The sequence below is a fragment of the Podarcis raffonei genome, chromosome 8 (genome assembly GCF_027172205.1).
Source record: "Podarcis raffonei isolate rPodRaf1 chromosome 8, rPodRaf1.pri, whole genome shotgun sequence".
Classification (NCBI taxonomy): Eukaryota; Metazoa; Chordata; class Lepidosauria; order Squamata; family Lacertidae; genus Podarcis; species Podarcis raffonei.
In genome coordinates, this window is record NC_070609.1 from 36,490,470 (window position 1) to 36,507,762 (window position 17,293).

Consider the following 17,293-nt stretch of genomic DNA (forward strand, 5'->3'; position numbering starts at 1 on the left):
GACTGTCTTGTTCTCAGGCTGATGGTGGTAGAGATAAGCACGTGTGAGGGCTACCTTTTCATATCAGCCCCGGGGTGGGGGGCTTTAAGGGAAGCAGTGTGGTATCCCACCCCCTTCCCCAAACACACATTTCATGCATCCAGAGCACATTCATAGTACAAGGTTAGCATGATTCAAGGGATAGTAGTGCCTCTTTGAGGTCTATATCTTCATCTGCACCAGTGATGGGGAGCCTTTGGCCCTCTAGATGTTGTTGCACCTTATTTTTAAGAAGTGATGAGAACTCCTAATCAGTGATGCTGCTAAGTTATTTGCATGGCAATGGTGGAGTCATAAAGCTCCATTGCCTTGTGCTGAGGGAGAAGAAAACAAAAAAAAAATTGCGTGCATGCGTGCGCACACGCAACTTCTAAGCAGCAGATCAGGGCAATTGATATCTGTATTCCTAGTAGCCAGAATGCGATAACCAACCAGCCATCCTGATTGATTGCTGTGTCTTGTGTCTCTTGTTTGCTGACCGTAGGTGATCAGGGCTTTGCTTTGGATACTGGGATGGAGAAAGCAGAGTATTGTGGGACCTCAGTCTCTTTAACTGACTCTGCCCTCCCGTCGCAGACCAGTTTGATTTAGGGGTGAGCTAACATTATTTGACATAACATGGATGCAGTGCAGATTCTTAGTGAAAAGTTGCTTTTGAATTCTTGCCCCCTGGACATATCAGCTGAGGCTTCATCCATCTAATGCGCTGCTAAAGGGAAGTGTACACGAGTCACCAGAGGGTGGAAGGATTTCATAGCCCCACACCCTGCTGATTGTGCAAATATCCCAGCGGTTGCTACAAAGTGGTTGGTGGCTTATTCTTGGGCTTGCTTCATGTCTATATATCCATAACCAGTTGCCATGGCTCCTCTCCCTTCCCGTGTGCTGGTGCAGACCATCAGCTAGTTGTGAGCTCGTTGAGTGCAGTTGCCGCTTCCATCCCCATCCCATGACATCCCTCTTCCTGATGCTTAGAAGTTGAGGAGGTTGCTTGGCCTTTTCATTCCCTCTGTGGCTCTTTTGCTCTGTCAAGTCACTGAGTGTGTATCTGGCCAAGCCTTTGCCAAGCCAGTGCCCTCCAGGTGTTTTGAACTGCAATTCCCATCAGTATGTTGTTCAGGGCTGAAGGGAGTTGCAGTCTAAAACGCCTGGTGGATGGCTTGGCAAATGCTGAACTGGATTCCATTTGACTGCATTGCAATTCATAATGAAATTGTAGGTGTAAGCAGCCTGTCCTTGTGCCTCAGGGCAGCTGGCCACAGCATAGTAGCCTCCAAGCAATGTTGAAAACAGGGTGCTATGTGGGGGCAGGGTACCAGTGTTACAACACCAATAACAGCTAAACCAGACCAGGACACTTGCAGCTGATGTGTTTAGTCATGAGCATGTTGTTCAAGAAAGTTCTGAAAGTCACATCTAGTTTGACCCTCATATTAAGCATACATTTTTCCTCTCCCTTATGTCTGTGGAGACATATTTGAAATTGTGCCCTGTGGAATCTCTCACACCCAAGTGCAAGAGAAGGGGACAGGCAGACTTCAGAATAAAATGACTGAAAACAACCAGTCTTTATGTGTGAAATTTGCCTAGTTTGGAATAAGTTGCAGAACCCTGCTTTTCTTTCTCTCTTTAGCATAGAGTACACACAGGCCTTTGTGTTTGCCTCTGCCTGAACAAAGTGGCCTGGGGGACTCCCTGTTCAGCATGATCTCCAAGTCTCTCATTGCCAGTTTGTACTAATCCTCGATTTTTGTCTCCAAAGTGAATGTGTGGAATTGCAGGCTGTATAGTCTGCATGAGAAAGGACTTCTTGTGGGTGTTTAAAAATCTCCCTGCCCTCCACGAGGCACCAGTATGACACTGCATGACTTTCCCCCTCTGAAATCATAGAGCCCCCTGGGCCTCTGGCCGCTCAGGGTGGGAAGCTTCCTCTGCAGATGTGTCACTGTGCCAGTGCAGTGTTTGTCTCTTGAGTGTTCGCTTTCTCTGGGTTGTGGTTTCTCCTTCAGGCTTCAAATCCCACATGTTCTTCTAACTCACTTCTGATCAGATATTGAGCACTTTTTAAATAGCTGGCGAGAGGTACATGAAGCATAACTGACTTTGTGCATTCCTCTGTGCACCCACCCACCCTCCTCCCTCCCTACACATTTCCCCCCTATAAATTCTTTTTTGCTCTGGCAAACAGCTTTGGATGTTAATGATTCGTGCAAATAGGGGAACTTCAAGGGAATTGCGCTTTTGTGTACATGCACATTTTATTGCATCTGCAACAGGGACTTGCACGGGAGGAGGGGTGGAAGGCAGGAATTCCCACTATTAGGTAGAGGTCATGTGTCGTTTTATTCTGTGAGAGATGCACCAAGTCACCACCTTGGATGTTAATGGCTTGATCACATGCAGTAAGCACAGCTTGATCAGCCTTACCTGGGCCTTTTCAGCCAAAGTCCTTCTGAGAATGATCTTGGATTGGGAATGGGATCCATGCATACCCCTACAAGGCATTTATTAATAACATCTTGCAGATTAGTTACCAGTTGCTTTGGCATCATTGATGCATATAAACTGGTGTACATGAGACTCGGTGACCCAGAGAAGCCTCCAGCTCTTGTGGATGCAGTGAAAGCCCAATGACCTGCATGGCTGCTGGCACCTCATGGCTTCCATCTTTCCCGACTCTGCATGTGTCTCCCTTCCCCTTCACCCAGTAGGCAGCTAGAAGCAAATCTAAGAACTAAATGGTAAAACGTGGCCAAAGGAATGAGTGAAACCGTGGGCTAGAGCCAGTCTTCGTGGCTGTAAGCACAGGGCACGACTAGTTTGCTTGCGGCCCATGCTCTTGTTTTGAAAAGTGAACGTTGCCTGTCCTCCTGGTACAGCGTTTCCTGCTGTGTGGCCTCTGCCAAGCTCATTCACTCAAGCTGATTTGGACTCCAGCTCTCATGAAGCACAGCTGTGTTGGGAGCTGTATTTCTGAAGGGCACCAGATTGGCAAAGGCTGCTTTCGTGCCAGGCTGGCCATGCACCAGCACACCCTGCCTGCTCATGGACCACAACCACTTGGATTCTAGGAAGGTCTCCTTTTTCAAATCTTTCTTACTTTCACTCTCCATATGCCACATGGAACATAACTTCTACAGTCAGCTTGGTGGCTGGGACTATTCCTTTTCCACCAAGGTTATGCAAGGATTAGCTTGTTACTTCTGTGGTACAGCATCTGCTTAGCCTGCAAAAGGTCCCAGATTCAATCCCTAGCATCTCCTGGTAGGGCTGGAGGAAACCCAGGAGAGCTTCTGCCCGGTCACATTAGCCAGATCAATGAAGAGCCTGACTCTCCATAAGGCAGCTTCCTGCTTTAGCTGCCTCTTCTCTAGGCTTTGCCCACTGAACTCAACAGACCTTCCTTCCTTCTGTTCTTGCTGCTGTCTTGACTGCCTTTGATCGAGTCTCCCTGTGTATTAGCTGCTCCTGTTTGCTTGGTTGGTCCTAAGGCAGAGCTTCCAGGGCCGTGGGCTGAATGTTCTCCTCCCAAAGCTTCCCTGCCTGCCCTCAGTCTGCAGTCTCTCTCCCTCATCACTGCTTCTAAAATGCTGCTCTGTCTACTGCAGAAATCCAGGAGATGGAAGAGCAGCAAGCGAGAGGGGACGGATGCTGCCAACCGGCCCATCAAAGCTGCCGGGAAAGTGATCATTCAGGATGTCTCTTGCCTGCTTCCTGTCCACAAATTACTAGGGGAGATGTACATGTGAGTAGCTGGGCCACATGTGCAAAAAACTCTGTGTAGCAATTCAGTCTTGGGTACTGTTCTGGGGGACAGGTTAAGAACTCAGCCTGTGATCCTTGTTTCCTATTTTGCACTTTCTGTTGCAGGCCTTCACCCTATCAGGACAGAAAGTCTGTCCCTACAATCCTGAATTCCTTCCTCCACCCCCACCCCCTGCCTTTTGCGGGAGTGCAAATAGCCACTTGCCTGGTTGTCTTTGGTGAGCTTGGTTGCCCCCAGCTGACCAGGCAAATCCACATTCTCTCTTTTAGCCTTAAAGAGCTGTGATTCAGGCTGTTGGGCCTTCTCTTCCTGGAAGGGGGAAAGCAGGAACCCTGAACCTACTTCCAGAGCTCAGTCTTTCATTCAAGGAATGCTGTGTTCTGGAGACAGTGCACTGGAGTTCACTCCTTCCAGCTTTCTAGCTATACTACTGTATAGCTCAGGGTGGGGTGGGGAGGGGGGAGGCAGCCTTGTATGCAGCTTCTGGCCTTTCTTTCTCTGTCACTCTGGCAGAGAGATCTTAGAGCCTAGTGACTGCTTTGCGCCCTGCTGTGTTTCCAAGCTAGGAAATGGCAACAGGGGGCTGAGGTGCCTTGAGTGCTGTGTCTCCACCTGTCCTGGGCAGAAAAGAAGGGAGATTCAGTAACTAGCCACTGCCCAAGTTGTCTGCCAGCAGTCATCCCCCCACCCCCACGGTCTCAACAGAAGAGGAAGGGAAGCTGCAGAGCTGGCCTCCAGTGTTTTTGTCTGGTTGTAACCTGTCTTTGAATTGTTAAAATGCCTCTTGCTTGCTTGCTGGGTGGTGGTGGTGGGCTTCAGAAGCCTCTGTCTTTTGCATGGCTGGAATATAGACTACAGCACACAGGTAAAAGCTCTACCCATTGCTCTGCCCATCTTTGTCTCTGGCCTTACCCACCACCAGCCTTCAATTCCAGTAAGATTGCCTGTGAGGGAATGCAATTCTCTGACCGGAAAGGGTTCCCCACTCCTGCTTTACATGAAATATGGAGAATCAGGCCAAGCCTTTGAGAGTGATGTCTCCCCCACTTGTGCATCACCTGCTATTCTTGTCCTTCAGACTGAACGTGACTGACATCCAGGAGACCTGTCAGAAGAACGCTGCCTCTGCCCTGACTGTGGGACGCAAGGATCTCTTGCAGGTACTTTTGCTAGCCCAGCGAGGCATCTCCCATCGCTTCGCAATATTGTCTGGGGAGCATCTTGACTTAGGGAGCAGCAGAGAGTGGGCCAATGGTCCAGCCTGAGCTTTTTACTCTCTTCTTTGTTCCTCAGCTACTTGTCTTCTTCTTTCCTCCATCCCTGTTCTAGTGGCCCCCTCTCTTCCATAGGTGGAATTACACCATCCACGCAACATGGAGCTATGGATTTCAGCAGGCAACCTTCAACCTCTTCCCTACAGTGTTACTGCTTGCTTTGTGGGCTGCACAGCATGGGCATCTATGTGTGTGTGTGCCCATCAGCTGCTCCTTCTTTTCCAGGTCTGGTCACTGGCCACAGTAGCAACTGATCTCTGCCTTGGCCCAAACTCCGACCCAGACTTGGAGACCCCCTGGGCCCAGCATCCATTCGGCCGCCAGCTCCTGGATTCTCTGTAAGCAGCTGGAATAAGAATTGGGGGGAGGGTGGGGAAGAGGCGAGGACCCAAAGGCTTAAACAAAACAGTGCCTTTTATTTTCTTCCTATTTTTTTCTGGGTGCCTCTTGGGTGTTGAGTGGTTGGTCACCTATAGTAGTGGGTGTCAACAGTTTCTGCACTCCCAGTTTGGGGATCATTGAGGTGATCAGGAATATCTGCTTTGGCTGCAGCTCCCTCAGCCCTAGCTAACATGTGCTGTGGGCAGATAATCCCATAAGTATTATGTTGTGGTGTAAATAAATCCTATTGGTCTGCCCTGAATATTTTTGCAATTGGTTCCGTTGGATGTCTCTCGGTTCTCCTATTATGACAGAGGGAGGGAGAGAAAGTTATTTTGCTATGCCATGCAACACTTCATTATCCTCTGTCACAGCTGGGTGGGGAATCTGTGGTCTGCCAGATGCAGGGAGACTCCAGTTCCCATCACCCGTGATCATTGGCCATGCTGGCTGGGGCTGATGGGAGTTGTGGTGCAACCACTTTGGGAGGGCCACATGTTCCCAATCCCTTCATCTGTGGTATCCCTTGTCAGTCATATTTTGTTCTCAATTAAAAATACACACTCACAAAAAAATTACTTAGCTTTTTGTTATTGCTGAAGCACCAGTGTGTTCCTTTTCAAATTGTAGATCATCAAGGATCTCATTGGATGGTGCTTATGTTCCCCAATGCTCCCCAGCCCATCTTCTTTTGCAAATATGGTGACCTATAAAACCATAGAGACTTGAGGGAAAAAAGGTGTGTCTCTCAGCCAGGCAGTGTTTGTGGGGGTTTTGGTCTTTGTTTTAGTCCAAGCTTTGTATACTTTGCAAAGTGAATCTGAAATCAGGCACAAAAATTCAGCATCCTGGTTCTCTCACCTTTTCCTTTGCAAATGAAAGCAAAAACAAGTGAAGACCCCTTTTTTGCTACAAAGAAAAACCCAAGAAACATTGGGAAGTATGAAGAATGTGAAATCCCCAAACCTGCTGGTGGTAATGCTAAACAGGAATTCTGCTTTGGAGCACTTTTTTGCCTCCTCTTTGGTTTTGTTGAGGGCAAAGCAAATAATGGTTTATATCTACTTGATATTTTCCTCTAAGACGTTGGGTTGCCAAATCTGAATTATTTTTTCTTTGGGGGCAGGTGGCCCCCATCTCTGCTTTGAGCCTTGTGTGCGTGAGTGGCTGTTGGTCTACCCAGTCTTCTCTTTCCCTCCCCTTCCTAGGGTGGCCCACTATTGCCGGCTCCATGACGTGCAGACTCTGGCCATGCTGTGCAGCGTCTTTGAAGCCCAGTCCAGGCCACAGGGAGCCCTGATTCCTGTGGGATTCTTTCCTCAACGCTCCTCCAGCCACAGCCGATATGTACGGGTAGACTCTGCCTCTGACTGCTTTCCCCAAAAGGACCAGTCAAGGTCGGTTCTTCCGGTGATGCAACTTCCCTCTTGTCTCTCTCCCAACAGCCCAGCTTTACCTCCTCTGGCTCCTGTTCCAGCATGTCAGATCCTGGACTCAGCACCAGCAGCTGGAACATAGGTGAGTGCACTGCTGTCAGTTCTGAAATATCCAGTAGGAAGAGATTTTGGCATCTTGGAAGATCACCTCCCAGCCCTCTCTGTTCAGATAATTAAAAGAAAGCTTAGGTTTTTATATCTGGGTCTTTTCCTTTGTGCTTTGGGGACTTAATAATTGTGAGCCACTTTGAGAACCCAGATTGCATTACAAGTGGGATTTTAAAATCAAAACTAAATTTGGGTTGTCGCATTGCACTTGGCAAATCTGCTTGCAAAAGGGCAATTGAACACAATTGTGCAAAGCACTTTCCATTGGCTACCCAAGCCCAGCTCTTGGGCGACTTGGCCTTAATTCACAATGAGAGGCAGTGACTGGCCCAAAGCGACCTAGTGAGCTTCTTGGCTGCATGGGGATCGAACCCTGGTCTCCTAGGTCCTAGTCCAAAACTCCCATCACCACCAGCACAGCCCTCTGTGAGCTGCCACCATCTTGTAAGGTCTTCTATCCACCCTTTGACCTCCTGTAGCCAGCAAAGAATTGGACCACATACCAGCCTGGGGCGAGTCTTCACCTGACGACTTCCGCTTTGGGAACTTGGCATTCGCTGACCACCGGGATCGGGAGAAGGATCAGCATGACAAGAACAAAAGGTACAGAAGGGTGAACAGGCGTGGGAGGGAGGGTGGCAGAAAACTTTCTGGTGTCCTTGGTTGAATGTGATGCCACAAGGGAGGTGAACTGAGCTTCAAATCAACTGCATTCCCATTAGCTCTGCATTCCCATTTTTTTGAACATTTCCTGTTCCCTCCTAGAGTGCAGTTGGGCTGAGGCAGGGGTGGGAAGTGGGGAACCTTTGCAACTCCAGGCTAGCTCTTGGTTTAACTGGGGAGTGCAGCTGAGCCAGCAGGTCATTTTGGTCTGCCAGGGAGCTGGAATATCAACACACACATTTACTTTTGAGGTCCTCATGTTTTCATTTCTTTTTAAATCTTCCATGCCAATCTCCCACAAACAGTATTATTCAAGTTTCAAGTTATCCTTCCTCAAGCTGCACCCCAGGCAGCACTTGGAGAGCATGAACTTGGGCATGGGTGTAGCCAAGATTGGTTTTTTTTTGGGGGGGGGACAGGCTTTTGTTAGGGAAGCAGAACCTCAGATTTTGATTGAGTGGGGGGGGGGGAGCTGCCTCCCTGCCTCCCCCTGGCTACGCCCATGAGCTTGGGAAAGGCTGTTTTAAATGCTGAGGTGTTTGTGCAGAGTTTTCTCTTTGGAGGGATCTTGCCAACCTGAGGAGGAAAAGCCTTGGTGCTCACCTCCTTCACACTGATACAGCTGGTGGCCAGCACTGTGCTCCTTGAATACTGTGTCTATTACATTATTCAGCTGTACAATTTTATATTTCTGCAAACTATTGCCAAGATAAAAGTTCCTCTCTACTTTACACGGACATGCGTGCTCAATCATTCTCCTCCGTCTCTTCCTCCCAACTTTAGAAAGTTTTATTCTTTGTGAAAGTGCTAGAACCTGTGCCACTTTTCTTAGCTGTTTGACCTTCAGAGGCACATACAGTAGAACCTCAGCTTTCGAGCGTCTCGGAAGCTGAACAATTCAGAACCAGAACGCTGAAAACCCAGAAGTAATTGCTTCCGTTTTTGAACGTGCCTCGGAAGTTGAACGGCTTCTGAGGCGCTTTCCCCACTTTCTCAATTGATTTTGTCGACTACCCTTTGATCCTTGGTTTTTGAATGTTTTGGAAGTTGAACTGTCTTCCAGAATGTTTTATGTTCGAAAACCTAGGTTCCACTGTACTACGATAATACTGCGTACTACAATCATACAAAACTGAGAAGAATAAAAAGCAGCGTGAAGCAAAGCCCATCTAGGTAACTTGGAATGTACAGAAAAATCTACATAAACACAAAACAAAATCAGATAGGTCCCTGCCCCTAAGAACACACAATCTGAATTTTATTTGGAGGGCGGGCACAAAGGGAAGAGAAATGCAGAGGCGGTATCATGCAGTTACTGTGAGTAAATGCCAGCCTTTGCTAGCCTGGGACAAAGGCGCTTAGGTGCCCTTTGGCTTCATTGTATGTGGAGATGAGGACTCTGTGATCTTTCTCCAGGCTTCTGGACCCAGCCAACACCCAGCAGTTTGATGACTTTAAGAAGTGCTATGGAGAAATCCTTTACCGCTGGGGCCTGCGAGAGAAACGGGCGGAAGTTCTCAAGTTTGTCTCTTGCCCCCCTGACCCGCACAAGGGGATTGGTGAGTGGAAACCTGGATGGAGGAAATATAGAACTCAGTGGGAAAGTAGATGCTGTGCGTACAAGAAGGTCCTGGGTTTCCTTCCCACAGAAATTGTCCTTGGACTGTGTAGTACAGGCCTCTTTCTTTCCTCTCTGCCTCCTACAAAATTGATCCATGGGAGCAGAGAGTCTTTCTACTTTGGCTAATGGGATATTTGCCGGAGGGTTTTTTTTAAGCTTCTTCTGTTGAGATGCCCTCTGGCAGAAAGAAAAGAAGGCAAAACCAAAGAGCCCACGGTGGTGGTGTTAGTAACATGATGGCGTCCAGATCCTAGCTTTCTGATATGCCAGCCTTTTCCCTGCAGGTGCAGCCTTGCTTGCAAGAGCCCCACCAATAACTTCTCCACTGCTTCTCCTTTCTTTTTCTCCTTGCAGAGTTTGGAGTCTACTGCAGCCACTGCCGCAGCGAAGTGCGTGGCGTTCAGTGTGCCCTCTGCAAGGGCTTTGCGTTCCAGTGTGCCATATGCCACGTGGCAGTCCGAGGCTCTTCCAACTTCTGCCTGACTTGCGGGCATGGAGGACACACCAGCCACATGATGGAGTGGTTCCGCACTCAGGAAGTGTGTCCCACAGGCTGTGGGTGCCACTGCTTGCTGGAGAGCACTTTCTGACCAAGCATCGTTGGAGCCTGAATTTGTCCACACGTGGTCTCTGTTGGGCCACTCTTGGGAAGTAGAGAGGCTGTTGTCTTCCCATGTTGCTTTCAGGAGGGGTTGCCAGTTGTCTTAGTTGCTGATGGGTTGATGCAGCACTCTGCCAGCAGACGTTTGGGTGGGATGGCTTGTGGTCCATGAGCATCCCATAAGCTCCTGGAGGGCTTCCTGTTTCAGCTGAGTATCTTCCCTAAAGTGCAGGGAAAGCGCCTGTTATTTGCAAAAGACAATCATTGGAGAGGGATGGAGGGATTACAGGCCTCGCAGTCAGTCTGGAGATGAGGAACAAATCAAATGCATTTGCTGGATACTTGAGAAATTTGCAGCACACCAGGAACTGTGTTGTGATCCATTTCCCCCTGAACTACCATTCCTTGCCCTCATGAAGCTCCCTGTACTACACAAACAGAAGTATCAAAGTTAGCAGAGAGAGAAAGAGCTTCGTATACATACAAGGGGGAAGATGCACAAAGAGGCTGCGTTGGCTGAAGAGTCCCTTGTGCACGGAGTGCAGCGTAATCATTTCTGTGAGCATAGAACAGAAAGCTCTCAACTGGGTTTCTTCTCTTTCTCTATCTGAGAATTGGGCATGGCTTCATTTCCAGAGATGGATAGCCTGTTTGATTCGCTCCCTTTCCCCTCCTTTTCGTTTTATAAAAGGCTGTTACTTCTGGGCCTACCTCAGTGACCTTTTTGCTTGGCTGCGCCTCTTGCACTCCTTGAGGACCTGCCACCCATTGCAGGACGGGAGTCAATGGCCTGCCAATTCTGGTGGTGGATTCTGTAAGGCCAAGAGGGTCTAAGAACAGCTGCAAGGAGCAGCACCAGCCACCGACTTTGCAGCAGTGATTTCAGGACTCAAAGATCAGTATTTTTTCTTGCCAAAATGCATTCCGGCCCAAAGGGAAGGGCAAAGAAAGAGGCTCCCCTCTGGCCAGCAGGTGCCCAGATTCCTTGGCGGATGGAAATGGGAGCCTGAGTGGAGTTCTTCTGTCTGCTGTCTGGGGCTTTGACCGTCAGGCTAGCTGAGCCAACTTAGTGCATGGACACTGCCTACATGGTTCTTTTCCAGCCTTGTAGTTCAGGAAGTGTATTTGTGTATATTCTGTAATAAAATGAGAACATTTTATAAAGCTGTCTTGCTCTGTCATCACTGCTTGTAAGTCGTCGTCTTGCACTCAGTGAATGCTCATATTTCTGCTTTGTGGTGGATTTCTCTGTGTTGCCTTTATTATTGAGCTGCCAAATGCATGGCATTATGCTAAAAAAGTATTGTAAATTAGGCTGCGGAGGGCAACATGCCCATGGCAGGCCTGATGTTCTTGCTAGGTGCCTGTGACATCATCATGGCAGCTTAACCAAGATTGTGGAAGGCTTTTAGACAAGAACTAATAACAGCCAGTTTCAGTTTACAGGTGCTCTCTGCCTTTTACATTCCTATGCATGGCTCAATTCACACAAAACATGAAGCCAAACCACCACTTAGCATGAACACATGAGCCTGCCAGCTCCTTTGCTCCTCCAGTCCCGCTGTAAGTTAAGCCACAGTTTGGCTTTCTTCGTCATTTGAACCTGAGCTTGTGGTTTTGTCTCCAGACAAACTAAGCAAGGTTTGTTCCTAGGTTTACAGGTCATGGTTTGTCTAGCAGGGGTCCTCAAACTTTTTCAGCAGGGGGGCGGTCCACTGTCCCTCAGACCTTGTGGGGGGCCAGAATATATTTTTTTTGGGGGAAATGAACAAATCCCTATGCCCCACAAATAACCCAGAGATGCATTTTAAATAAAAGGACACATTCTACTCATGTTAAAACACACTGATTCCCGGACCGTCCACGGGCCGGATTGAGAAGGCGATTGGGCCGCATCCGGCCCCCAGGCCTTAGTTTGCCTACCCATGGTATAGAAAAGACAAATCATGATGCCTGTTTTCAGATAACCGGTACATGCAAAGCCAAAGCAGCTTGCAGCAGCAGGACCAGAGGAGGAGCAAAGGCCATATGATCCTGTGTTCGTGTGTGAAGCTATGGTTTGGCTTTGAGTAATTTGCAGGCTGGATCTGTGCGTGTCCGACCCTGCTCCCAAACTGACAAGTTACTATTTTTGTGTGTGGAAAAGTATATTTCCTGTGATTTGGCATCACCTCAGGCGGGAGCCTAAAAATGGGTTCGGTATAGAAACTCAGAGTTTGGTGTTAGCCTTTTTAACCTCATTTGTATTATTTGTGTGGCTTAGTCTTCCCCTGGGCTGAGCTCTTGCAGTGTGTCCCTCTCCCCCTCCTCCCTTAAGTGCTGACTCTAGTTTGGCTGCATGTAGTGCTCTCTCTTGGCTGTCCTCATGTAGGGGGCTGCGCTGTTGGTGGTACCAGATACTGAACCTCGCAGGACATTCTTTTTTTTTTTTAAATAAATGTTTATTGAGGTTTTGCAAATCAAAAATTTCATCATTTCAAATAGAACATTACCATGAATAAAGCTCACATAAAAAACAGAAACACCAAAGAAACAAAAATATATAGCAAAAAAAGAAAAACAGAGAAAAAAGAAAAATCTACTTTCTTACATTTACAAAATTCCATACCCCTCTGTCTTGACCTCCTCACATCCCCCTTTTTTGTGTTCCTCTTTATTCCAGTCAAATTCAGCAAATTCAAACCCTTATTTAATCCATACTTGGATTTATATTCTTCTAATTATTATGTCCCAATTTTTCATTGTTTTAGCCCAATCCTCATCTTATATACTGTGACATAATATTATTCTGTTCTTAACCCCTACTCCTTTTTAACATTCTTCTTTTCATTCACATTTAACCAAATCCCACAAACCCTGTTACCTTCACTTCCCACATCATATTAACACTCAAACATTTTGCAGTGTTTTTGTAGATAGTCCTTAAACTTTTTCCAATCCTGTTCCATCAGTTCTTCTCCCTGGTCACGGATTCTGCCAGTCATTTCAGCCATCTCCATGTAGTCAATCACTTGCATCTGCCATTCCTCCACGGTGGGTAGATCTTGTGTCTTCCAATACTTGGCAAGGAGTATTCTTGCTGCTGTTGTTGCATACATAAAAAATGTTCTATCTTTCTTTGGCACCCGTTGGCCAACTATGCCCAAAAGGAAGGCCTCTGGTTTCTTGAACCTCGCAGGACATTCTGTGGAGGCATTTGTGCTGCCTGTGCTGGGCCTCATGTTTCAAGGCCTCATCCAAAGGGACATATCATGATATGCCCCCTGGACATATCAGCTGAGGCTTCATCCATCTAATGCGCTGCTAAAGGGAAGTGTACACGAGTCACCAGAGGGTGGAAGGATTTCATAGCCCCACACCCTGCTGATTGTGCAAATATCCCAGCGGTTGCTACAAAGTGGTTGGTGGCTTATTCTTGGGCTTGCTTCATGTCTATATATCCATAACCAGTTGCCATGGCTCCTCTCCCTTCCCGTGTGCTGGTGCAGACCATCAGCTAGTTGTGAGCTCGTTGAGTGCAGTTGCTGCTTCCATCCCCATCCCATGACATCCCTCTTCCTGATGCTTAGAGGTTGAGGAGGTTGCTTGGCCTTTTCATTCCCTCTGTGGCTCTTTTGCTCTGTCAAGTCACTGAGTGTGTATCTGGCCAAGCCTTTGCCAAGCCAGTGCCCTCCAGGTGTTTTGAACTGCAATTCCCATCAGTATGTTGTTCAGGGCTGAAGGGAGTTGCAGTCTAAAACATCTGGTGGATGGCTTGGCAAATGCTGAACTGGATTCCATTTGACTGCATTGCAATTCATAATGAAATTGTAGGTGTAAGCAGCCTGTCCTTGTGCCTCAGGGCAGCTGGCCACAGCATAGTAGCCTCCAAGCAATGTTGAAAACAGGGTGCTATGTGGGGCGGGGTACCAGTGTTACAACACCAGTAACAGCTAAACCAGACCAGGACACTTGCAGCTGATGTGGTTAGTCATGAGCATGTTGTTCAAGAAAGTTCTGAAAGTCACATCTAGTTTGACCCTCATATTAAGCATACATTTTTCCTCTCCCTTATGTCTGTGGAGACATATTTGAAATTGTGCCCTGTGGAATCTCTCACACCCAAGTGCAAGAGAAGGGGACAGGCAGACTTCAGAATAAAATGACTGAAAACAACCAGTCTTTATGTGTGAAATTTGCCTAGTTTGGAATAAGTTGCAGAACCCTGCTTTTCTTTCTCTCTTTAGCATACAGTACACACAGGCCTTTGTGTTTGCCTCTGCCTGAGCAAAGTGGCCTGGGGACTCCCTGTTCAGCATGATCTCCAAGTCTCTCATTGCCAGTTTGTACTAAAGCCAATTCCGGCCTGCCCAGGAGGTGGGGTTGTGGGCTTCACGGCCACCCCACGTGAGTGGGGGCTGGTCCCAGCCCCTGCGAGAGCAGGGGAATCCCGGTCGGGTCTGCCCCCCCAGCCAGCCAATCAGCTGGCCGGCTGGGGGGGCATGGCCTGCCCTATTTAGGGCCAGGTTTCGCTCGCCCCCACTTTGTTTCCCGCATATCAGCTGTTCCTGTTTGTCCAAGATCTTATCTGCCTTGCCTGGAGCGTTCCTTCCTTGCTTCTTTCTTGCATTTGTTCTTAGCGGCAGGGCACCTCGTTCAATATGCTGTAGCTTCACAGAAAAAGCTCCCTTTCTTTTACAGAGAATTTCCAGCATTCGCTGCTGGTGTTGCTTGATTTCTAAACTGCTTGATTTTCAGGAGTTGTTATCTCTAGTTTTGGAGCTGAAACCAATTTGGGGCTTTTCTCCTTCTGGGGGTTTCCCCTTTGCGCTCCATTCCAGCTGCTGCAGTTTAACACCGGAGCTGTAATTGAGCTAAAATCACTGTGTGTGTGTTTGTGTGCTTTCCTTCCAGCATCTCTTTCACGTCTACAGTTTTACAGGGACCTCTGTGTGTTTCGGTGCAAGTTCCCTGCCCTCAGGAATTTGCCGTGCCTGCTGCTGCATGCCCCCTGCAGAGGAATTTATTCAGCTTGGTGGAGCTTTTTCTGGTGATCCGTTGCCTGCCCTCGGCTGCTGACTGCCTGTTCTGCAAGGAGCTCAAGGAAGAACGTTTGGCTCCTGTTCGTTATTTCCACGGCCGTTCGGAGGACGCAGTGCACCCATCCAATCAGGTTTTGCTGTTGGGGCTTCAGGTTTTAGCTAGGGGTTTGTGCAGGGGAGCGCGGTGCGGGCTGCGTTTTGTGCCGGTTGTGTTTCATTTTACTGCCGGGGTGAGGGGCAGAATTTCTTGTTAAATAAACATTTCAGCAGCATTCTTGAGGGGTGAGTGGCTTCTGCTGAGCAGGCTGTTTTATTTTCGCGCGGAAAATAAATCTTGCTGTTTAGACCTGGAAAGCGTCGGAAGCAGCTGCGCCGTTGCCAGGCAACCAGCGCGCCCCGGCCGCCATTTCATCCGCCCACGTGGCCTTCCAGGCGGCTGCCATTTTACTATAGGCATTCCACGTGGGAAGTAATTTTACAAACCCTCCCTTTTAAGCCTAACCGGAAAACAAACAAACAAACAAACAAACAAACAAACAAAACCACCAGGTGGATAATTAGGAATTTTTCAGTGTTAAAGGGCTAGCGTTAAGTGTTTTCGCACGTGTTTATTGTCGCTAGGCAACCGGAACGCATTACGGCCGCCATTTTGATTGCCCACGTGGCCTTGCGGTGGCAGCCATTTTAGGAGAGGCAAAACCACGTGGGAGCTATCTCCTTTTCGAGTGCCCCTCACTTCCTCTTTGGTTTTAAATTCAAAAGCAATATAAACAAAGGAAATAAACATAAGCAATATAAATAAAGGATGATAGCGCAATTATTAAAAGAGCCTAGCTTAAAAAAGAGCGCACAAGGGGCTGCAGGGAGCGCCTCCTCTTGGTGCATAAGCTTGTATAGAGCTGGCTACAGCATCTCTGGCTAGGCAGATCTTAGAATTAATATCCTCTAATTAATTTTACTGCTTTTGTTTATACTTACATTTAAATTAAATTAAAGCATTAGTGCACAGTATATTGGAATTCAAATTATTTCTTTCAGCTTGCGGTGCTCTGTGGAGCTGTGTCATTTACTCTCTGCCTAGGCATTAAGTTTTATAATTTGGTATAGTCAATTCATAGTTATAAGGAAAAAGAGATCCGGGTTTGATATCATTTGATTTATTAAAGGCCTTCTTCGCCTGCAATCTCTTGCGAGCTTTGCATACAGGTTTATAGGGAATCTAAAGTAAATAGCTCATGCCTCTTCTACGTTCATCTCTTTCTGGTATTGAAGGGAGAGGGGAACGGTTAATCATTAATATTATCTACACATAGTAAATTCCGGCACTCTGCTAGGATGGCTACACAAGCTCAAACTCAAAAAATGCAGTTATTTGCAAAGCCTAAATCAGACAGGTCAGGAGACCGTTTCCTGTCTAACCAGCTATCTGAAACTGCTGATGCTAGCTACAGGTCAGAAGGTCGTTTCCTGCCTAGCCAAAAACTGCTGTCAACTAAAAACCACTAGCAAGATGTTTCCTGCTTTGCTTCTGCTTTAAGTAATGCAAGATAAGAAGAGATACGAAGGAAATGCTTAGCTAGCAAAAGAAAGACACGTGTACAAGAAGGTGGGAGGGGGTGCTTACTGAGCAGAGAAAATGCTTAACCAGCAGAGGAAGTGCTTAGCTAGCAGCCTTAGCCAGCAAATATTGGGGGGGAGGTATGGGAGGAGGGTGAATGCTTTCAGGTATAAAAATGCTTGCTGAACATGGTAACAACACAGTCAGATTTCAGAAACTATATTCTGCTGACTGTCTCTGTGCACAGATTTGCAATAAATCTCTTTTCTCTGACCAAGAAGTCTCTGGAATTGTTTTTCCCCTCTGGCCACGGGGTTGGCGGACCGCTGGACCTCCGGGTACTGCTAATCTAAGGCTTCAGTTTTGGGGGCTCGTCCGGGATGGGTCCCCACCCCACGAAAGGTGGACCGAGGGGCCAGACTCGACCGGGTGAGCAACCAGGACCAGGGCTCGCAATCTCCAGCGCGCACCCTGCCAGTTTGTAGGGGGAGATCGCCACGCTGTGCCTGAGCCGAGACACCCGGTCGGGAGAGAAAAGAGGACGGCCGAAGGAGGGGTCCGCAGCGGAACAGGTAAGCCCAAGGGAAAGGGCGTGGGCCCCAAGGAAAAGGGGGGCGAGGTCTGATCAAGCCTCACCTGGTTGTGCAGAGGGCCGCCAGGAAGGGAACTGGCCGATTGCAGTAGAGTGCCGCCAGTAAGGTTGGGTAAAAGGGAAACAGAGGGGAAATTGTATTGGTGTGTTTTGTGTGTTGCATGTTGAAATTATAATGGTGTGATTTGTATGTTATATGTTGCATGTCGGATACCCCAGTGACTGAATTGTTG

General features: G+C 47.9%; 1 protein-coding gene across 3 annotated transcripts in view; it reads left to right on the forward strand.

Moving 5' to 3' along the window:
* Window positions 1–11,053, forward strand: part of WDR59 (WD repeat domain 59) — a 43,826-nt gene extending 32,773 nt beyond the window's left edge. For all 3 annotated transcript variants that reach the window (XM_053399260.1, XM_053399261.1, XM_053399262.1), the window contains 8 exons: window positions 3,648–3,784; window positions 4,884–4,965; window positions 5,305–5,417; window positions 6,669–6,807; window positions 6,906–6,978; window positions 7,484–7,607; window positions 9,084–9,226; window positions 9,643–11,053. In XM_053399260.1, the coding sequence (XP_053255235.1) occupies window positions 3,648–3,784; window positions 4,884–4,965; window positions 5,305–5,417; window positions 6,669–6,807; window positions 6,906–6,978; window positions 7,484–7,607; window positions 9,084–9,226; window positions 9,643–9,878 (1,047 nt within the window). In that variant the 3' untranslated portion in view covers window positions 9,879–11,053. The remainder of the gene's footprint in view (window positions 1–3,647; window positions 3,785–4,883; window positions 4,966–5,304; window positions 5,418–6,668; window positions 6,808–6,905; window positions 6,979–7,483; window positions 7,608–9,083; window positions 9,227–9,642) is intronic.
* Window positions 11,054–17,293: the final 6,240 nt, after the last annotated feature.